Consider the following 18,505-nt stretch of genomic DNA (forward strand, 5'->3'; position numbering starts at 1 on the left):
CGGTGGGGCGGCCATGAGGACGTGGTCCGGCGGACCTACGGGGGGGGGGAAGAAGGGTCGGAAGGGGGTCCGACGGGAGAGGACCGGCGCGAGCTCGGGCGGGATCGCCGGAGTCGGGCCGGCCGTCGCAGAGGGGGGCGGAGCAGAGGAGGGGGCGGCCGTGGGCGCGGGTTTCCAGGAGGCGAGAGCCGGGCCCCGGTCAACGCGGCCGGCAACACCCCAGCTGCCAGCGCGACACCGCCGGGGGGGCATCCCCGACCCAAAGCCGGTGCCTTGCATCCCCTGAGCCGGGGAGGCGGCAGGAGGCAGACGGCGGCGCCGACCCGACCCACGGGCGGCCGAACTCCCACCCCTGGGAGTAAGGCCACCGGCGAGGTCAGGTGGCGGCCACGGCAGGGCCTTGGGGGGAACACGATCCCGGCACACGACGGGGCGGCCCGCGGCAACGTCGTCGGCCTCGGCGATGTCGGCCCACAGCAGCCACGGAGAGCCGGAGGAAGGGGCCGGCGAGGGGGCGGGGGAGGCGGACGCCGGCGGGGGGGGGGGGGGGGCTCGAGGGCCGGGACGGGGAGGGCGGCGGCCGGGCACCCGCAGCGACCACGTCGCCAGGGGCGTCGCCAGTCGCCATCTCTTCTGGCCTGTTCAAAGACTCAGGCCGCTGATTGATCGCTTTTTTCTTACGTGAAAGGAAATACCGCTGATCGCTCAAAACAATGGATCGCTGGGATCGGGAGATCAGGCTGCTGGCCTGCTGCTCCCTGGCGCGCGCGCGCCTGTATGAGCCCCTGGATTTTGGGGGCCCGGGGCGGCCACCCCCTGCCAGCCCCCCCACAGGGTCGGCCCTGGTCGCCACGACCACCCGTGGACATCGAGCGCGGGAGGAACGCCCATGAGACAGAGCCACACGTGGGCGGGATGAGCCACCGTAGGCCGCCAGAGCCTCGCCCGCAACAAAGGGGACGCCGTGCCCTAAACCCTAGCCATGGCTGACGGTCGGCAGCGAGCTCGACAGGACGGATCTGGAGGGATGGGAGGAAGGAACAGAGCGAGGGGAGGTCGTCAGTCTGCCACCCGCCGTCAGGACTCACCGGATTCGGCCGGCGGCGGCGAGGAGTCGTAGGGGGAGAGATGGCTCACGAGAGAGGAGAGAGAGAAGGCTTGCGTGTGGGGACTAGGGGCTGGGAGCTGGCCAATCTCTTTCTCCTTTTCTTCTCAACGAAGCGATCTTTTTTGTCTCGCAGCTAGTTCGACGTGGACATCGCTAGGAAGCCCTCTTGTAGAGACTGTTATTGTGTTGTATAAGAGCAACTTTAATGGGGCGACTCATTTCGTCCGCTGGCGTCCGCTTGGGTCGGCGCGGACAGAAAAGGCGGCCCAACACGCCGACCCAAACGGACACACGTTTGCTTGGCGTCCGCATGACGATTCATTTCTAGCCCAATTTTGAGCCGGATTTGCGTCGGCGTGGACACGAGACGGACGCGCGCGCCTACTCATCTCCCCGGGCCCATCGATCAGTGGCAGCCACCACCATTTCCCCCCATTTCCCTCAATAACCATCCCGCCCGCGCGCTCCCGCCCCACACCTGCCATGGACGACGCCATCGACCTCGACACCGCCGCCGACCTCGCCTCCCTCGCCTCGGCCGGCGCCGTCACCCCCTTCAAGAAAGGCAAGCCTCGTGCCTCGCACAAGACCGCTGTCGCGGCCAAGCCAAAGAAGCCGCTGACGCCCGCATAACGGGCAAGGGAGTCGGCCAAGAGGAAGCACCGGAGGCACGCCGCAGACGCGAGGGATGAGGCCGCCGCGCAGGCCGCCGTCGCCGCGCAGCAGGAGGTCACCAACGCCCGCGTCGCTGCGGCAACGAGGGAGGCGCTCTACATGCTAGGGTTAAACCCTGGCCAGCATAACCTCGTCAACGCCGCCGTCGCCGCGCCCAGCACCGGCTCATCGCCGTTTCCTTGGATGGTGCTGCCTGACTTGCCCCACGCATCGGCTTGCAACCCGATGCCCGGCTTCCATGTGTACCCACTGGCCTCCCGCCTCTCCGGGGAGTGCTCGCCCGACGTGAGCGTGGTCGCGCCTTCCACGCCCGCGCCTGCGCCCATCGACCTCAACGCCACCCCGGTGGACGGTGGCTCGTCATGCGGCGGCGTGAGGAAACGCGCGTGGCAGACGCCGGCCGGCGTGCTCCCGGACGCCCGCAACCTGTTCGAGGGAATGCCGTCCGCCGTCGACGAGGGCTACATGCAGAACCTCATCTTCGAGAGCGGTGCGTCAGCCGCTGGCTACGATCCCGATGAGACACAAAGCCAGGCCGGCCGCGGGGTGTTCACGCCGGCCGCTGGCTATAATCCCGATCAAGCGGCCTTCATGCGTGATCAGGTCGGCATCGACCTGGATGGCTTCCCACTCGACCACGAGTTTCCGGACGACTACGGGCTAGAGGAAGAGGACGAGTGCGACATCGAAGTGGAGCCTTTGTTCGAGGACGAGCTCGCCAACCAAGCCGACGGTCCTAAGCCGAAGCGCAAGAGCAAGCTCACGAAGGCATACATGGCTGCCGAGGACAAGCTTCTTTGTGAGTGTTGGCAAGACATTGGACAAGACCCCAAGACGGGTGCCGAACAAAAGCATTCAACCTTTTGGATTCGTGTCCACCGTGAGTTTCATGAGCGCAAGAAGTTTTCGCCTTACCAACTTGTGAGCACGCGCGGGTCAGTGTCCATTTCCAAGCGATGGAGGGTGATCCAACAAGAGTGCAACAAGTTTTGCGCCACTCTTGAGAGCGTCAAGGCCCGCCCCGTGAGCGGCATTGGCATGCAAGACATGGTATGCTAGCAAGCCGCCCTATTTTGTGTCATCAAGTTTATGCTTGCGTGTTCATTTGCATATCATTTGCCCATATGCTTGCATGGAAACATTTTTGTAGGCATTTCAAGCTTTGGAGGCATTCAAGGTTCAACACAATGGCAAGTGCTTCAACCTCTCCCATTGCTTTCGGGTCATCAAGGACAAGGAGAAGTTCAAGGCGCAATATGCCGCCCTCAAGTCGCGTGGGGGAAAGAAAGCCATGGAGGAGGTTGGGGAGGGCGAGCCGGCACAGCCGCGGGGGAAGACCAACTCCAAGAAGGAGGACAAGCGGGATGCGGCATCCAACGCCTTGATCGCAAGCGTGGAGGGCATGATGAACAAGAAGGACTCAAGGGAGGAGGAGCGTCGGCGTTTCAAGGCGGAGCAAATGGACGCTTTCATGGGGATCCAAAGGAGGAGGCTTGAGATGGACGCGGAGAAGCAAGCCAAGATGTTCGAGCTGGAGGCGGAGAAGCAAGCCAAGATGCTACAGATCGAGGCCGCCCACGCCAAGACCAAAGCGAAAGAAGTGGCTCTCGCGAGCATGATGACTGGGGTGGAGATCATGAAGGTGGATCTCAACACCGTGTCGCCAAAGAAGAGGCCGTGGTTCGAGAAGATGCAGGCCGACATGCTCAAGTTCGACGACGAGTGATCTATGGCGGCGAGCGCCATCTTTTTTGTATGCCGGCAGGTGTGCTGGCATGACCACGGGGGCCGTGATGGCGTGGTCGAACTCAAGTCCCACCCTTTTTTTGTGTGCTAGCATGTGTGCCGGCCGGCTGGCGAGTGCACCAGCATGAACTGTGGTGATATTTTTTGAAGCCGGCAGTGTATGCCGGCGCTGACAAGATCGGCCGCTGGCCTCTTTTTTAAAAGTTGAGTGCGGACATGAAATGGGTCGGCACGTTGGGTGCACTGCCAACCCAAATGCAAAACTGGGCGGACGCCGGGCGGGCGGCCGACCCAAACGGACAAATGCGCCATCCGTTTGGGTCGGCCCGTTTGAGTTGCTCTAATTGGTTTGCTGCCAAAAATTGGCATGCCAATGTTTGGCATTGTGCCAAATATTGGCAACTATTTGGTTGGCTACAAGTTGTTTTGTCTATCTCACATAAAGTCGTCAATAGTTGGCAAGTCTTGTATTGCCAATAGTTGGCAATGCCAAATATTGGTAGCAAACCAAATATTGATATCCCGCCAGATAGGAGTGTGCAATGGATTTGTCATCCCAAGGTCATTGGAGGGTGACCAGCCATATCTGGAGCCCAAGTAAGGAGAGCCCTGGGTTGTGTCGGTGGCGTGAAGCTTTGGTAGGTGTTGAAGGAGGAGGCATAGGTTCATATGCTTCAGAGAAGTGAACCCAAGACCTCCATGAGAGAAGGGGCCGCACACCAGGTCCCAAGCAACTTTGCATTGGCCACCTGTGACCGATTCTTGCCCAGCCCAGAAAAAAAGCTCCACACCGTTTGTCAACGAGAGCTTCTGTAGCAAGCAAGCTGGATGCTTGGTTGAAGGGCCAAACTGTAGATGCCTTGGGTTTCTGAATCTTGCCGTGTTTCTGAATCTTCTCTAGTACTAGTATACATAGTTTGTTATTCACCAGGTCTGTACCGTAGCACCTCTGTTATTCAGTGACAGCGACGAGTAAATTCACCAAAATCAAAGATGACAGCAGCAGCAGCCACGCACTCCGCCAAGACGCCCCAGTAATCGACAGAAGATGGAGTGATGCTCATCCTGCAAGAATTCATGTAGACAAGTGTGTTCAGGAGCTGCCTGGGACGACTTCAGACATTGCTTGTGATATGCTTCCTCAAAGCCTTGAACGTATGTATACCCTGGCAGATGAAAAATATCAAGTTAAAATTCCTTTCTTCCTAATTTTGGTTGTTATCAGGTTGAAGCTGCCATTTTTTCCATAGCTTTCATAACATTGTTAGTAGTCCTTCTTTGTCCTTTACCTCTAGATAGAGGCCGTTCTCATCGTGCAGCTACCATCATGCACCCAACTGGAAGTGCCAAAATGAGTTTGCAGTGGTGACACTATCTTGTTGAAACGCGTCGCCGGTGGCCTTGAGTTATGAGGACCGTTCTCCGGCCGCCTGACAATGCCGACATGTGAAGCACTGCGCTGTTATTCCACCCCAACTCTATTACTCCACTCCTGCACACAAAAGTGTTTGAGGATATATGCACGTGATGAGGGAAGAAGAATCTCTTTTAATCTGTCAAGTACCTTCCTTCTAATCTGTTTCTAATCTGACAGTAGTACTGACGTTACCTTTACTTGCAGAATGAGCGAAGCACCTGGTATCTGGATCAGATGCCTTCGCTGCCTCTATCCGTCCAAAAGCTTATCCAAGTGAAGAGAATTGTAAGAAGTAGAACACACGGCTTGTTATCAGCAGGAGAGACGGATGGTATTTGCATGAGATGTTAATAATGGGCTCTCGATTATGTCTAATCTAATCGACATGATCTTATCCTTGGTAGAGCTACTATTTTCTCATGTCCATGGCATGTACCGATCGACCTCTACAAGGGAGTCTTCAGAGTATACTGCTCCAATACAGCATTGCCATGCCTGCGGTTCTAGTATTAACTATCTATTTAGAACCCCTTTCATATTTGAGGTTCTCATCGTCTGAAATTTTTCAGCAATTAAAGCTAAAAATATTTGAGGGATTAAATGGACTTATATTTCCGACCTGAGGAAGAATGTGAAAACGAAACTGTAACACAAAATGTCATCTTCAGAAACGATGAACAGAAACAACAGTTTTTTTTAGAAATGAACACATACGGCGGCATAACATAAGCAAGCAACTTTAACATAACATAAGCAAGCAATTAAAGGTAAGTCCTTTTTTATACACAATTATATTAACTCGCTAGAATATTTGTAGCCCCGTGCAATTGCCTAGTGTTAACAAAACATACGGATTCCTCCGTCCCAAGTCCAATTATTTATGCTGGAATCCCTACGCGGTATAGTCTCATTTATAGTAGTAGTCATTGGAGGAAGCCAACACCATATATAGTAACCTCATTGCCTGTGCAAACCAGCCTCGTTGACCCCCAAGACAAACACCCAGCTCCACAAGAGCAAAACACACACACACACACACACACACACACACACACACACACAGGCCTCCCCATCCATCTCCCTCCATGGAGCCGGGATCCACACAAGATGGAGCTGTTAACATGACGAGGGCAATGGAGGCTTTGTCTCCTTGGTTGGACCACCCAAGGAGGACGGTCGTCCAGGTTGAAGTTCTGGTGGTAATGGCCATGGCTCTGCTGCTTCTCCAGCTCATATTGGGCTCTTGCAAGCGGCGGTGGCATCATTCCTTCGTGAAAGGTGCCCTGAGCATGTGTACAACACTTGCATTCCCTCTCGTCCTCTTCACATTGGGTATGATGGACTCCTTCCCAATCAAGAGTTCCACGTATCCTGTCTGGGCTGCTGTTCTCTTGATGGCTTCAGTGGGCCCGACGGTCGTCCAGAAATATGAATTCTATGGCAGCTTTGGCAAAAAGTACATACAGGTTTTTGTCGAGACCTGTAAATATTGTTTCTATGCATATATGATATCTAGGCTATCAAATTCAAGTTCACCTCGAAGCTTTCTAAAGTGGCATGGCAGTTCAAGTTCCTATTGTGTCTCCTGTCTTTCTGCACTCGTTTTATGTACAACGTGTTTGGAGTCCCTGGGGTTAATATTGCTGGGGTACTGCAAGAATTATTGTCACACACTAGTTGCAGATAGGATGGAGAAACATGCAAATGATCATCCATGTGACCCGGACCCTGAGAGCATGAAGGGCTACAATTATGTAGTCTTGGAGCGGCCCATTTTTATCGCTGACCATTTGCTGTGGAAGCAGGATCACCGTGGCCACTCAGATCGATCCATTACCATTGACCAAATATGGGATTGTTGTGGCAACTCAGCTCATGGCAAAGCATTGAAAGACTTATGCCTGTCATATGCCTTGTGTCGGCAACTCTTGAATCGCCGCTACTTCAGGGATGTCTGTCCCGAAGCCAGTGTTCTTAAAGGCCACGATTTCGTCTTCACAAAATTGTTGCCATCTGAAGGGGATTTCAGAAGAGCATTCAGAATTATTGAGGTAGAGTTGGGTCTTTGCTATGATTTCTTCTTCACAAAGTATCACTATACCTTTCTATCAATGGAATCATGGCTACCACTCATTCCGTTTTTGGTTTTGCTCAAGATAATTCTCATTTTTACGGTTGGAGTGTTTGCCTTCAGAAAATCACTGGTTATTGAGACACCAAAACCTATCATAGAAGTAAACAGTACAGATGCTGATTACATTATTACTATACTAGTTCTTGGCATAGTCCTCGTAGTGGAACTAGTGCAGGCAGCATTTTATCTGGCTTCAGATTTGATCCAGGTATCACTAGTCCTGCAGGTATGTCAAGAAAAATTGCAATGCAGCCAATGCATTTATTGGAAGAGTAATTGGTTTTCTTAGAAAGGTTATAGTTTCTGGGGCATTGAGAAATAAGATCAACCAGGCCTCAATTATTATCCAATCCGTAGGACCAGTAGAGGTTTCTGATGCAGTGAAGGCAGCTATTGCTAGGGGGCTCATAAGAACTGATGGCAAGCTAACCAATGGAGAAGCATTACTAAGGACGAATCAAATGTTTGATAAGTGTTATTGGACATTCAAGGATCACTCTCAGTTGGAAATCATGTTCATCTGGCATATCGCAACTGAATATTGTGATATTTCTGATGATCAGACAGATGGGATTACTCGAGATAATGACCGAGGTGTTGCAGTTAATTTGTCTAGATACTGTGCATACTTGATTGCAGCTGTCCCAGAATTGCTTCCGTACCACGAGGTGGATACAAGAGAGCTGAAAGCAAAGGTGCTGAAAGAACGTAAACAGCTTTTTGGATCCTATAAACATCCTGAGATTGACGACATAAAGAAGAAGTTAGAAGAGATAGAAGAGGGAGATGACCCTGTGACAGTCTTCAAGAAAGGCGTGAAGCTCGGCAAGCAGCTCGCGAGCATGCCGGATGGGCTCCAGCGCTGGAAGGTGATGGGGGATTTCTGGGCCGAGACAATCATCTATGTCGCGCCCTCGCACTCCACCGCCAAGCAACACATGCAGCATCTTGAGAATGGCGGGGAGTTCCTCACCCATATCTGGGCTCTGCTTTCTCATGCTGGCATCCTCAACCTTAACAGGGACAAGGATCAGGGGGCACAGGAAGAGCCGGTATCAGTATGATTCATGTCGACAGCGGAACAGCCTCCGCCGCCTCCCTTTTGCCACAAGCTGGTTATCGTTGTGATTCCCCATCAGTGTTTATTTTCCAAAATGGCAGTGTTTCATGTGTTAGCATTTCTTATGTTTGTACTATGAATAGTGCTATGTGCGTCTCCCGTGCCTACATTATGTACTTCAGAGATGTATTTCCCCACACTGTACCTTATGTTCTTAAAACTGAAAATTGGTTTGGCCATCATTTGGAAAAGGAATATTTATCCAGGATGTACTACCTCTGTTTGTAAATGTAAGATGTTTTGGCAGTTTAAATTGAGCTGCCTAAGCGTCTTACATTCAGGAACATAGGGTGAAATACATTGCCGTGCATTGGCACTCTTCTGTTTTGCAGTATGTATTTAGTCTTGGAGTTCAAGGGTCAGACAATTCAGATTCTCACAATAATAATTCAGACTTCAGTACAACACCCCCCCCCCCCATAAACGTATAAGGGGTAGTATTGTCCATACTAAATTATGTATTAGTGTATCCGCCGTCCGTCGTAGGGCCGGCCGCCCGTGTACGTTGCGCCCCGTACTCCCTCGTCGTACACGTGCGGTTCGGTAGTGCGATCGGGAAAGGAAAAAAAAATACGCCCCACCCCGACACCCCATCTCCGCGTACGAAACCCTAGCGGCATCAACGCCGCCGTGGTCCACCGCCGTCACGACGTCGGGCGGCGTCCGTAGTCACCCACGCGCCGTGAAACCGACACCCCATCCCCGCCTAGGAAACCCTAGCGGCATCAACGCCGCCGTGGTCCACCGCCGTCACGATGTCGACCCCGACGTGCCCGTCTAGTCGCGAGCACCGACGGCGTTCGTAGTCACCCACACGCCGTGTCGCCGGTGAAACGCCCAGCGCTCCCGTGAACGTTCTGTCCTGGTACGCGCCCTCCACGACGTGGGTGGCAGCAACGCATCGGCGTCGACCCCATGCGAGGACCCCTCGACGGCGCACAGTAGGTTAGGATGGCTCTTTTTGTTCTCTTTTTGATTTGTCCATTGCATTTTTGTGCATTTTTTATGCAAAATGATTCCCTACTTAGGTAAATAAGAGAGGAGAGTAGTGACCTCTTAATGACCTCATAATGATTTTGTATGTTCAAATTTGTATGCATGCCACATAGTCATGTCACTGTTGACGAATTTACTGTATTCGCGATGATGTTTTGTGGAATGTTGGCATTGATCTCACACCTTATTTGTATGTGCATAGATGGAGCAAGTAACCGGATACGCCAGTGATGATTCCGGTAGCGATAATGGATCCTCGTCATTGAATGCGAACCAACCTCTCGGAGACAACTATATGAGTCAGGATGAATCGTACTGTGGTAATGTAAGTGCCTTCAATGTTGACCAAAACATATTGAATACAAACTAGTTATTTGACACTAACATGTCCTTTTAAATTTGTACAGCTACATGGCAATGCTGACGATGAGGAATATGATATAGATGAACAATTTTATGCAGATAGTGTGAGCCAGGTATGTTGAAAAAATTGTAGAGAAATGATTGACATTAAAATTGTATGACCACTTATGTTACTTTACATGTGCACAGATAAATGCTAATGGTGACAATGAGCGTAATAATATAGATGATGACAATGCCGAGAGCGAGGTCGATGCATCTCGTAGTGTGAGCGGTAGCCAAGTAAGTTCTTTACATTATTTATGGTTAGTAACAATACAAGAACAGATTGACATGCAAGGTTATATGTCATATTTTCCAGGGAGGTGTTGATGGTCCTAGCGGGAATGATGAGCACAGCGATGATGATCAGTTTGACCTTGAAATGGGCTATGATGAATATCAGCAAGAGTCACTTGATAGGCATTGGGCAGTGATGGTAAAGACATTCAGGTCATTAGACGAGGTGTACACGTTCTACAACAAGCACGCGAGAGAACGTGGGTTCAGCATCAGGAAGGACTCGCTAAAATTTTCGAAGGATCGCGCAAGGACTCCGCGCTTGAGGAGGTATCTTTGTTCCGCCGCAGGAAAACGACAGGCCAAGTTCTGTACCATGGACGGCCGGACCCGCAGGCTTAGACCGGAGAGTCGATTCTTATGCGAAGCCCATTTGACAGTTAAGCTTGATAAAAAGCTCAATTTTTGGTATGTCAGCAGTTTCTCCGATGATCACAGCCACACTCTTGCACGACCGGACGAAGTCCCTTTCCTCCGATCTCATAATCAGATCAAAGCATTTGAGAGAGCTGAGATCTTAGCTATGGCTGGAGCTGGGATAAGAAAACATATCATTTTTGACAACATCGTTAGCAGGTATGGGTCGTATGCAAAGTCACCATTTCAGAGGACAAAGCTGTATAACATGTGCTATAGGGAGAAGATGAAATTGCTTGCACAAGGTGATGCTGATACTGCCGTAGGAATCATGTTGAACAGAAAGGACAGCGATCCAGACTTCTTCTTTGAGCACACGGTTGACGCTGAAGGCAGGCTCCAAAACCTCTTCTAGTGTGATTCGCAGTCACGCCGAGATTATCTAGACTATGGTGATGTTGTTGTGTTCGATAGCACATACAAGATGAACAGGTTGGAATGCCGTTCATCCCTTTTGTGGGTCTGAACAACCACCGTTGCACTACGGTATTCGCCTGCGCCATTGTTTCAGACGAGACTGAGGCTACATATGTTTGGTTGCTTAACACGTTCTTGAAAGCTAACTGTCAGAAGAGGCCCAAATCTGTAATTACAGATGGAGATGCAGCGATGATAAGGGTTATTAGGAAGGTGCTTTCTGACGTGTGGCATCGTCTATGTTCATGGCATATTGAAAAGAATATGCAGAAACACCTCAACCACAAGTCATTGAAGGAGTTTAGGGCATTATTGTACTATGCCACTACACATAAGGTTTTTGAGGAGAGATGGGTCGCGTTTGTGCGCAAATGGCAGACGGAGAAAACGAAAACATGGCTCCATAGGATGTACAGGAAGAGGACGCTTTGGGCTGCATCATATTTGTCTGGTGGGTTTTTCCTTGGCATGCGCAGTAATCAGAGGAGTGAGAGTCTGAACTCCAGCCTGCACCTTCATCTTGACTATGGTATGACGATCGTTGACATGATTGTACACTACGAGAATTGTATTGTTCGCCTCCGTGAGAATGAAGCTTATGATGACTACACGGCCTCACAGACTCTTCCAGTAACAGTGACTGAGTGTCAGGCCATTGAGTCGTATGCTGCGAAAGCATTCACGCAGGCAAACTTTTATATGTTGCAACAAGATATGAAGAAGGTACAGGAGCTTGAGGTAATTGATAGACTGACAGGGACCAATAGTCAGAGATTTGTGGTTGCGTGGAAGAATAACAGGGATCACAGATTTAATGTGGACTATACGCCAGGTAACTCGGCAGAAACTATAAAGTGCAGTTGTCGAAGTATGACTCGCAAAGGGCTTCCTTGCAAGCATATTATTCATGTTTTGAATGCACTGAACTTACCTGTGATACCCAAGTGTTGTGTCGTGCGAAGATTCTCAAAAAAAGCACGAGCTGGACTGCCCGTGAAGCGCACCAGCGATTTGTTTGCGTGGGGTTGGTCGAGTGGTGAGGACAGAGCTAGATATAGTGAGTTGACCATCAAATCTTCAGAAGCATGTCATGTCGCATGCAGTAATCCTTTCTTATTCGACAAGTTGATGGCAGCTCTGGATGATATTATAGTGAATAAGGACATTCAGGGAAATGAAGATGATATTCAGCGAAGCTTCGTGAACAATAATCCATTTGAGCCTAACCGAGATCATATTCTGGTTCGTGATCCAGTAAAGGTTTCCACCAAGGGCGCACCTAAGCAGAACAGTAGAGGTCGCGGTAAGGGTGGCCCAGATGTGACAAAAAATGAGAGGCCTAAAGTATTTGACGAGAAATCTGGACGAAAATGTAGCATATGCAGCGACTCAGGTCATAACAGGAGCACATGCAGCAAAAATGAAGAGTATGTCTATTATTTGCTTATGTTAGTTTTGTTGTTTCATTAAGGGTGCATTGATTCTCATATTTTTTTGTATGTAGCAACTGGGCTTGAAGACAGAAGGTGAGGACGGTGCATCTGTTTTACTACTTCCATTTATACGTAACTGTACGTCTTTTTGCTTTGTTTATGTTAGTTTCGTTGATTCATCTACCGTACATTGATTCTCACAATTTTTTATTTATTCTATGCAGTAGCTGGGCTTGAAGACTCAAGTGAAGACGATGCAAGTGTTTTACCTCTTCCATTTATATGAAAAACATTTGTTAAATTTATGTTCGTGTTGAGTATTTTATATGTGTGAAACAAGATTATTGCCTACAGAAGACCGTTGTCATTTGAGACTTGTTATTTTCTGTCCACTACAATAAAATTACTGTGGTGACAATTGTTATGTTGAGACATCATTGTTGTTGATATAAATATTCACTATTCATTGTTTATATTATGAATTCTGCATGTATTTACTACAGTCCCGTCGGCTGTCAAATATATTAAAATAAGAGAAGTACTCTGTGAACTGTTGTTGAAAAAAAATGAAAAAAAATGCCCGCCTGTCTCCACAGCGTGTCTTAGTAAGCCCGTCGTTATCAAGCCCAATGGGCGACTACAACAGGCGTTTCGGAGCACGCCATGGAAACCAGGCCCAACAGGGCAGCATCGACGCGGCACATCGACGGGGTAGTAATCAGAGGAGTTCAATGTGCCGACGGGAGCTGAGTATATAAACTGGTCGTCGTCGCCTTCGGCCGGCGAGGTGGGACTAAACTAGTTAGTTTCCCTGGCGCGGCGTCTCAGCGGGGGTAACTAGGCCGGCCCACGGTGCGTCGAGCCGTCGAGAAGACCGCGCCGTCCATTGCCTTTTTGGGCCGGCCAACGTCGCATGTGGTTGTGTCCACGTCGCCCCGCGGCCGACGCCAGTTTAGTCCCACCTCGCTGGCCGAAGGGGACGACGACCAGCTTATATACTCATCTCCCGTCGGCATATTGAACTCGTCTGATTACTACCCCGTCGATGTGCCGCGTCGATGCTGCCCTGTTGGGCCTGGTTTCCACGGCGTGCTCCGAAACGCCTGTCGTAATCGCCCGGTGGGCTTGATAACGACGGGCTTATTAAGACACGCTGTGGATGGGCAGGCAATTTTTTTATGTAAAATATTTTTTACGCTTTTCTAAACTAGACTAACACCCAGTGTGCTGTAAACCAAGTTTTTGCTAACAAAGTAACACGCAGTGTGCTGCCATAGTTTAGTGTACAAAAACTTAACGACGACACGATTACATGATTACATATAACTATTCGGCAACAAAAAAATCATGTAAACAAAAAAAAGACTGATTATATAATATTTATGAAACAAAATATCATGTGGACATAAAAAACATTTGGAAAAGTGCCGAGTCTATTACATATAACTATTCGGAAGCAGAGTCTATTACATAAAATTTATAAGCAAGTGCCCAAAGCGTTTGGAAAATATAGTCCTCCAGTACCACCCAATCACATGCAAAACTCCTCCGTGCCGCATCTATTTCTTCTTCTTTGATATCCGAATAACTTTGTTTTTCACTTCATCAAGCTTGTTTCTTTCCGAAAAGATAAGTTGCGCAATCATTAACTCTCTCGAATCATCAATTGAGCTCTGAAAAAAATGGTGTTAGCACACCGTTCATTGTACATCGTAGTCCAAACATGACTTGCGTATCTGTGAAAATAAGCCTGTCCATTTGTCACCATCCCAATATTGAAAGCATCGAAGAAGAAATATTCCACACGAATTCCTAGTGCATACAATTTACGAAGATTAAATATCTACTGTACATACAAGACCGACATTCTGTCAATGTAAGAACTCACCCATCATGTTGTTTTGGCATGTCATACGTTTGAATAGGCCAATTGGAAACATCCGGATAATTCACAATTCCGGTTGCATTTGCTTCTTGGATATCTTCTGCTAGTTGTTTTCTCTAAAGATATAATAAACATGGTGGAAAGAATGTCATTCAGTGTACTACAGAAAACGAATGTTACCAAATGCACATTTGAAAGTTAAACCTACCAGGTCCTCAACGAGTTCTCTAGTAACACTGTCAAGTTTTTCGGTCATCAACGAGTCAAAAACCTGAAACTCTCTCTTCCCGCTATGCATGACGACAGTAATCCAGTGATTATTTTGCTTGTTTAGAGGAATGTAAGTCTGCATCACAAGGACCATAAAACACAATCATCACATACTATCGTATGTATGTACCGTGTTAACAATCAAACTTACCTTTGATTTTTTGAAATACTCGTCCTCATATCTGTTCACGGGTCCATTACTATGCGACTCTGCTTCATAATCGTTACCGGCGGTCTTCTTTCCGGGTCTAATGTGAAGCAACCAATGTATTCTCCAAGTTGTCAACATGAAACGATCATCATTAACTTTGTCGACCAAAAATGATGAGTATGCATTAATTACCTATAAATAATGTGTTAGATTTAACAATGGTATTTTTGAATCAATTGTAAAACAATATATGAAATTAACTTACGTCGCCACTTAGCCACTCATGATTAATAATCTGACAAGCTCTCCGCACAGTGAGACCTTCTTCCATGCCATCATTGAAAATTTCTGTTTTGGCATGTTTTTGTGAATGCTCATGCGCGCGCACGTACTTGATGGACACTCTCACCACATCATACTCATCACCAGATTTGTTAACACCACCATTTTGGAACAATTCTGTAATGCATAACTCAAATAATTATAAACGCAAATAAATAAATAATTATTACGCAATAACAATTAGAAACACAAAAAACTTACTTCCTTTGGCAGAACGTTTTGCACGTTTGTTCGGTTTAGGGACCACATAAGGAGACTTGACATGTTGTGATCCTTTGCGCTTGCGCCTGCCAGTAACCTCCTCCACTTCCTCTTGTACTCCTTGAGAACCAAGCGACGCATGCGATGCGATTTCGTCCGTCTCTAAAGATGTGGCAGCTTTTTCATCTGATACTTCTGGTACTTGGATAGGATCATCCATATCACCCTTGAAACTATCCCAGTACTCAGGTGTGCAGTAAAAAGGTGTGTTTCCACGAGAAGTTACATCAACGCCGTCATCATCCTTTTGCAAATTCATTTTGGAAGGTGTGCGGAACCGGTCTGAATCATCTTTTTGATATACAAACTCTTTTTTCGGACGTCCACCATCGTTTGAAGACTCATTAATGCCTCCGTACAGATTCTCTTCGTCCTCTTCCAAGTTACTGGGTTTGTAGGAGACGCCGGTTTTGTTCAGTTTCTCAATCATCCTCTGCAAGAAAACATTTCATCTTAGTTCTTCAATTCAGTGATGGACATTAAAGTGACGTGCTCAAGTGTTACCTGTGCGCATAACTCTGGCAAACGAAGCATTTCCTTCCGAAGCTCATTCATCTCACTCAAAATCCGGTCCATAGTAGGCTTCTGGCTCGAAGCCTCCGAGGTACTGCCCTCTTTCCTCGTTCCAGTAACATTAGATTTTTTGCTACTAGCTTTCTTGGTTTTTTGAGCTTCTTCTTCCGCAATTTTTTTCAGCCTATACTCCTCTGTAATGTTGTCATCGATCTACAAGTGCAACAAGAGAATTATACATACAAACCATATGCACACTTTACTTTATTTCATAAATGTAAAAAACACATGATTACTAGGATTACCATCCCAACACCACGACCATATTCATAGTCGTATTTGTCTCTTTTCACAGCCATATCTTCCGTCCAGTTCCTCATCAGCGGGCTCAACAATGCCAACGGATCATATTTTGGACCGGTGATTGGTTGCACCTTCTCCCAGCATAGGTACTGCAAAACACATAAACTAATTAAATTACATGTTCTTCCGTGACATTTTATAACAAAAGTGTTGAAATTAATAAATACAACGTACTTGCAAAAGGGCGAGGTTCCCCTGGGGCCACTACCTAACATGGCCGTCCTACAGAAGCTTACCAATCTCCGATAAACAGAATCGTGAAGTGAATGCATTCCAGTTGAACTTCCTTATCAACTTAATATTTTGCACTAAGGCATAGTATTTCTTTTAGGAACGTATTCATGAGACACTGGAGCAATTATAGTTCCTAAGAGAACTAGAAATGTCATCCGAATAAAGTCATCATCAGTGCTCTTATTCTTCACAATCTTTTCTATGAGATCATCAATCATGATCTTACCATTTTTCTTGCTAACAAAACTAACAGGTATTTTTTTGGTTGCTTTTTCTCCTTCAGTACTAAGAAACCCAAAAACATCCACTCCATTGTTTTTCCAACCAAATATGGAGTACACATCATCAGGCCTTAGTGAAATAAGACCTTTACATCCAGCAGTACTTCCAGAACTCTCTTCAACTATGAATTTTTTGCTACTCGGATTGTAACCTTGGAGTAAAAAGTGAAGCAAATAATCACGCATCTGTATCGATGGTATTCTAAACATGCCCTGCATATCCGTTTCAAAAAACCTGAATTTCTGACTGGGTGACAGTTTGTCAACTAGGCTAACCCACTTTTGAACAGAACATGGGATCACACCGTCGATATTCATACTGCATCAAATAGATTTCTGTCACATACCATCATACTGCTATGTGCCTCATCGTATAAAAAACTGGAAAAAAAACTTACACGATGGCGACGGTGGGAGAGGCACCGGCGGCGTATAGAGGGCGACGGTTCAGGGGACGCAAGCCGGCGCGGGCGCACCGACGGCGTTTGTACGGTGGGCCGACGGTGGGAGAGGCATCGACAGCGTATAGAGGGCGACGGGTCAGGTCAGGGCAGGCCGGCGCGGCCGCACCGGCGCCGTTTTGGAGTGTGGGGCGACGGGCGTCGTACGCTGGTAGCACGTGCAGATCGTGGCGGCGGCGAGACGGGCTGACGTAGAAGGAAAATTTGCATGCATGTCGGCTAACGACGTCGCCTGAGCGCTGATTGCGGCGTCGTTGTTAGTGGGACGGCCCCATGCATGCATGCGCGTCGGTTAGCGAGACGGCCGGCGTTTTTTTTGCAGGGCCTCATTTTTTTGAACTAAATAAAATAGGCACATTTTTTTTAACTGTATCAAATTTTATTACCTTAACCAATTTTTTTAACTTAGCCAAATGTGCCCAATTTTATTAACTTAATCAAATAGGCTCTTTTTTTAACTTAGCCAAACGGGTCCAATTTTTTTCCACGTGCTACTGTGCCCTAGCAGGGCACGCACGCAAAACTTTGTCCTGTTTCGAGTCCGTATGGATTTTCTACGATTTTCCGGGCCGAAAACCCAGAAAATACTGCCCGGACGTGACGCAACGTGCGTTCGTTGTCGGATTTCGTTCATTTTGACCGTGGGGTGCCCGGGTGGGGCCCCCACACGCTGGCAAAAGTTGGGTGCAATCCGTCAAACCGCTCAGTTACTTGCTGTGGAAGGGGGTGGTTCCGGTATGGCCGGAGGGGACCCTCGGTCGCACGTCTCCGCTTCGCATCCGCCAAACATGCCCAATTTTTTTTCCACGTGCTACTGTGCCCTAGCAGGGCACGCACGCAAAAATTTATCCCGTTTCGAGTCCGTATGGATTTTCTACGATTTTCCGGGCCGAAAACCCAGAAAATACTGTCTGGACGTGACGCAACGTGCGTTCGTTGTCGGATTTCGTTCATTTTGGCCGTGGGGTGCCCGGGTGGGGCCCCACACGCGCTGGCAAAATTTGGGTGCAATCCGTCAAACCGCTCAGGTACTTGCTGTGGAAGGGGACCCTCGGTCGCACGTCTCCGCTTCGCATCCACCAAACGTGCCCAATTTTTTTCCACGTGCTACTGTGCCCTAGCAGGGCACGCACGCAAAAAATTGTCCCGTTTCGAGTCCGTATGGATTTTCTACGATTTTCCGGAAAATATTTAAAAAGTTGGGTTTACAAATATTTAAAAATATTCCGGAAAATTCATAAATGTTAATGAATTTAAAACTATTTCAGATAATGTTAATGAATTCAAAAATTCTCGGATTCATAAATATTGATGAATTATAAATATTCTCTGGTTCATAAATTTAAAGAATTTAAAAATATTTATGAATCTTTTTAATTTAACAAATTCTTGTATTCATATATAACAAATTCATATATGTTCACAAATTCTTGTATTCATATATGTTAATGAATTCTTGTATTTTATTTGTTATATCTCACCTTTTTAGTTCTTGTATTTTATTCATATATGTTAAAAAATAAAAAATAAATTCTTGTATTCATATATTTTAATTTTGTTATTCATATATAAAACAAAA

General features: G+C 47.8%; 3 protein-coding genes across 3 annotated transcripts; 2 read left to right on the forward strand and 1 right to left on the reverse strand.

Annotated features, from left to right (window-relative positions):
• Positions 1-9,398: 9,398 nt before the first annotated feature.
• LOC147983643 (protein FAR1-RELATED SEQUENCE 5-like) lies at positions 9,399-10,670 on the forward strand. The gene is made up of 4 exons (XM_087540808.1): positions 9,399-9,521; positions 9,604-9,672; positions 9,749-9,841; positions 9,921-10,670. Exons 1-4 carry the CDS (start codon positions 9,399-9,401, stop codon positions 10,668-10,670), a joined length of 1,035 nt encoding a protein of 344 aa, XP_087396934.1.
• An 83-nt stretch (positions 10,671-10,753) lies between these two features.
• On the forward strand, positions 10,754-12,202 carry LOC147983644 (protein FAR1-RELATED SEQUENCE 5-like). The gene has a single exon (XM_087540809.1). It carries the CDS (start codon positions 10,754-10,756, stop codon positions 12,200-12,202), a length of 1,449 nt encoding a protein of 482 aa, XP_087396935.1.
• Positions 12,203-13,724: 1,522 nt separating this feature from the next.
• On the reverse strand, positions 13,725-14,609 carry LOC147983645 (uncharacterized). Its single transcript, XM_087539571.1, has 5 exons — positions 14,472-14,609; positions 14,259-14,396; positions 14,054-14,166; positions 13,894-13,977; positions 13,725-13,836 (listed from the first exon to the last, which is right to left on the reverse strand). The coding sequence occupies exons 1-5, from the start codon at positions 14,607-14,609 to the stop codon at positions 13,725-13,727; spliced, it is 585 nt and encodes a 194-aa protein (XP_087395697.1).
• Between the last annotated feature and the right edge of the window lie 3,896 nt (positions 14,610-18,505).

This window comes from Triticum urartu, chromosome 2A, assembly GCF_056163025.1.
Source record: "Triticum urartu cultivar PI428250 chromosome 2A, HENAU_Tu73, whole genome shotgun sequence".
Taxonomy (NCBI): domain Eukaryota; kingdom Viridiplantae; phylum Streptophyta; class Magnoliopsida; order Poales; family Poaceae; genus Triticum; species Triticum urartu.

What these genes read in the sequence shown, in the direction of transcription:
- LOC147983644 (XM_087540809.1), top strand. Translation starts at nt 10,754, where the DNA reads ATGCCGTTCATCCCTTTTGTGGGTCTGAACAACCACCGTTGCACTACG.
- LOC147983645 (XM_087539571.1), bottom strand. Translation starts at nt 14,609, where the DNA reads ATGTTGACAACTTGGAGAATACATTGGTTGCTTCACATTAGACCCGGA. An exon ending in GAGAACTCGTTGAGGACCTG is followed by an intron (nt 14,167 to 14,258) that starts GTAGGTTTAACT and finishes TTATATCTTTAG; the next exon opens with AGAAAACAACTAGCAGAAGA. An exon ending in ATGCCAAAACAACATGATGG is followed by an intron (nt 13,978 to 14,053) that starts GTGAGTTCTTAC and finishes TGTATGCACTAG; the next exon opens with GAATTCGTGTGGAATATTTC.
- LOC147983643 (XM_087540808.1), top strand. Translation starts at nt 9,399, where the DNA reads ATGGAGCAAGTAACCGGATACGCCAGTGATGATTCCGGTAGCGATAAT. An exon ending in ATGAATCGTACTGTGGTAAT is followed by an intron (nt 9,522 to 9,603) that starts GTAAGTGCCTTC and finishes AAATTTGTACAG; the next exon opens with CTACATGGCAATGCTGACGA. An exon ending in ATGCAGATAGTGTGAGCCAG is followed by an intron (nt 9,673 to 9,748) that starts GTATGTTGAAAA and finishes ACATGTGCACAG; the next exon opens with ATAAATGCTAATGGTGACAA.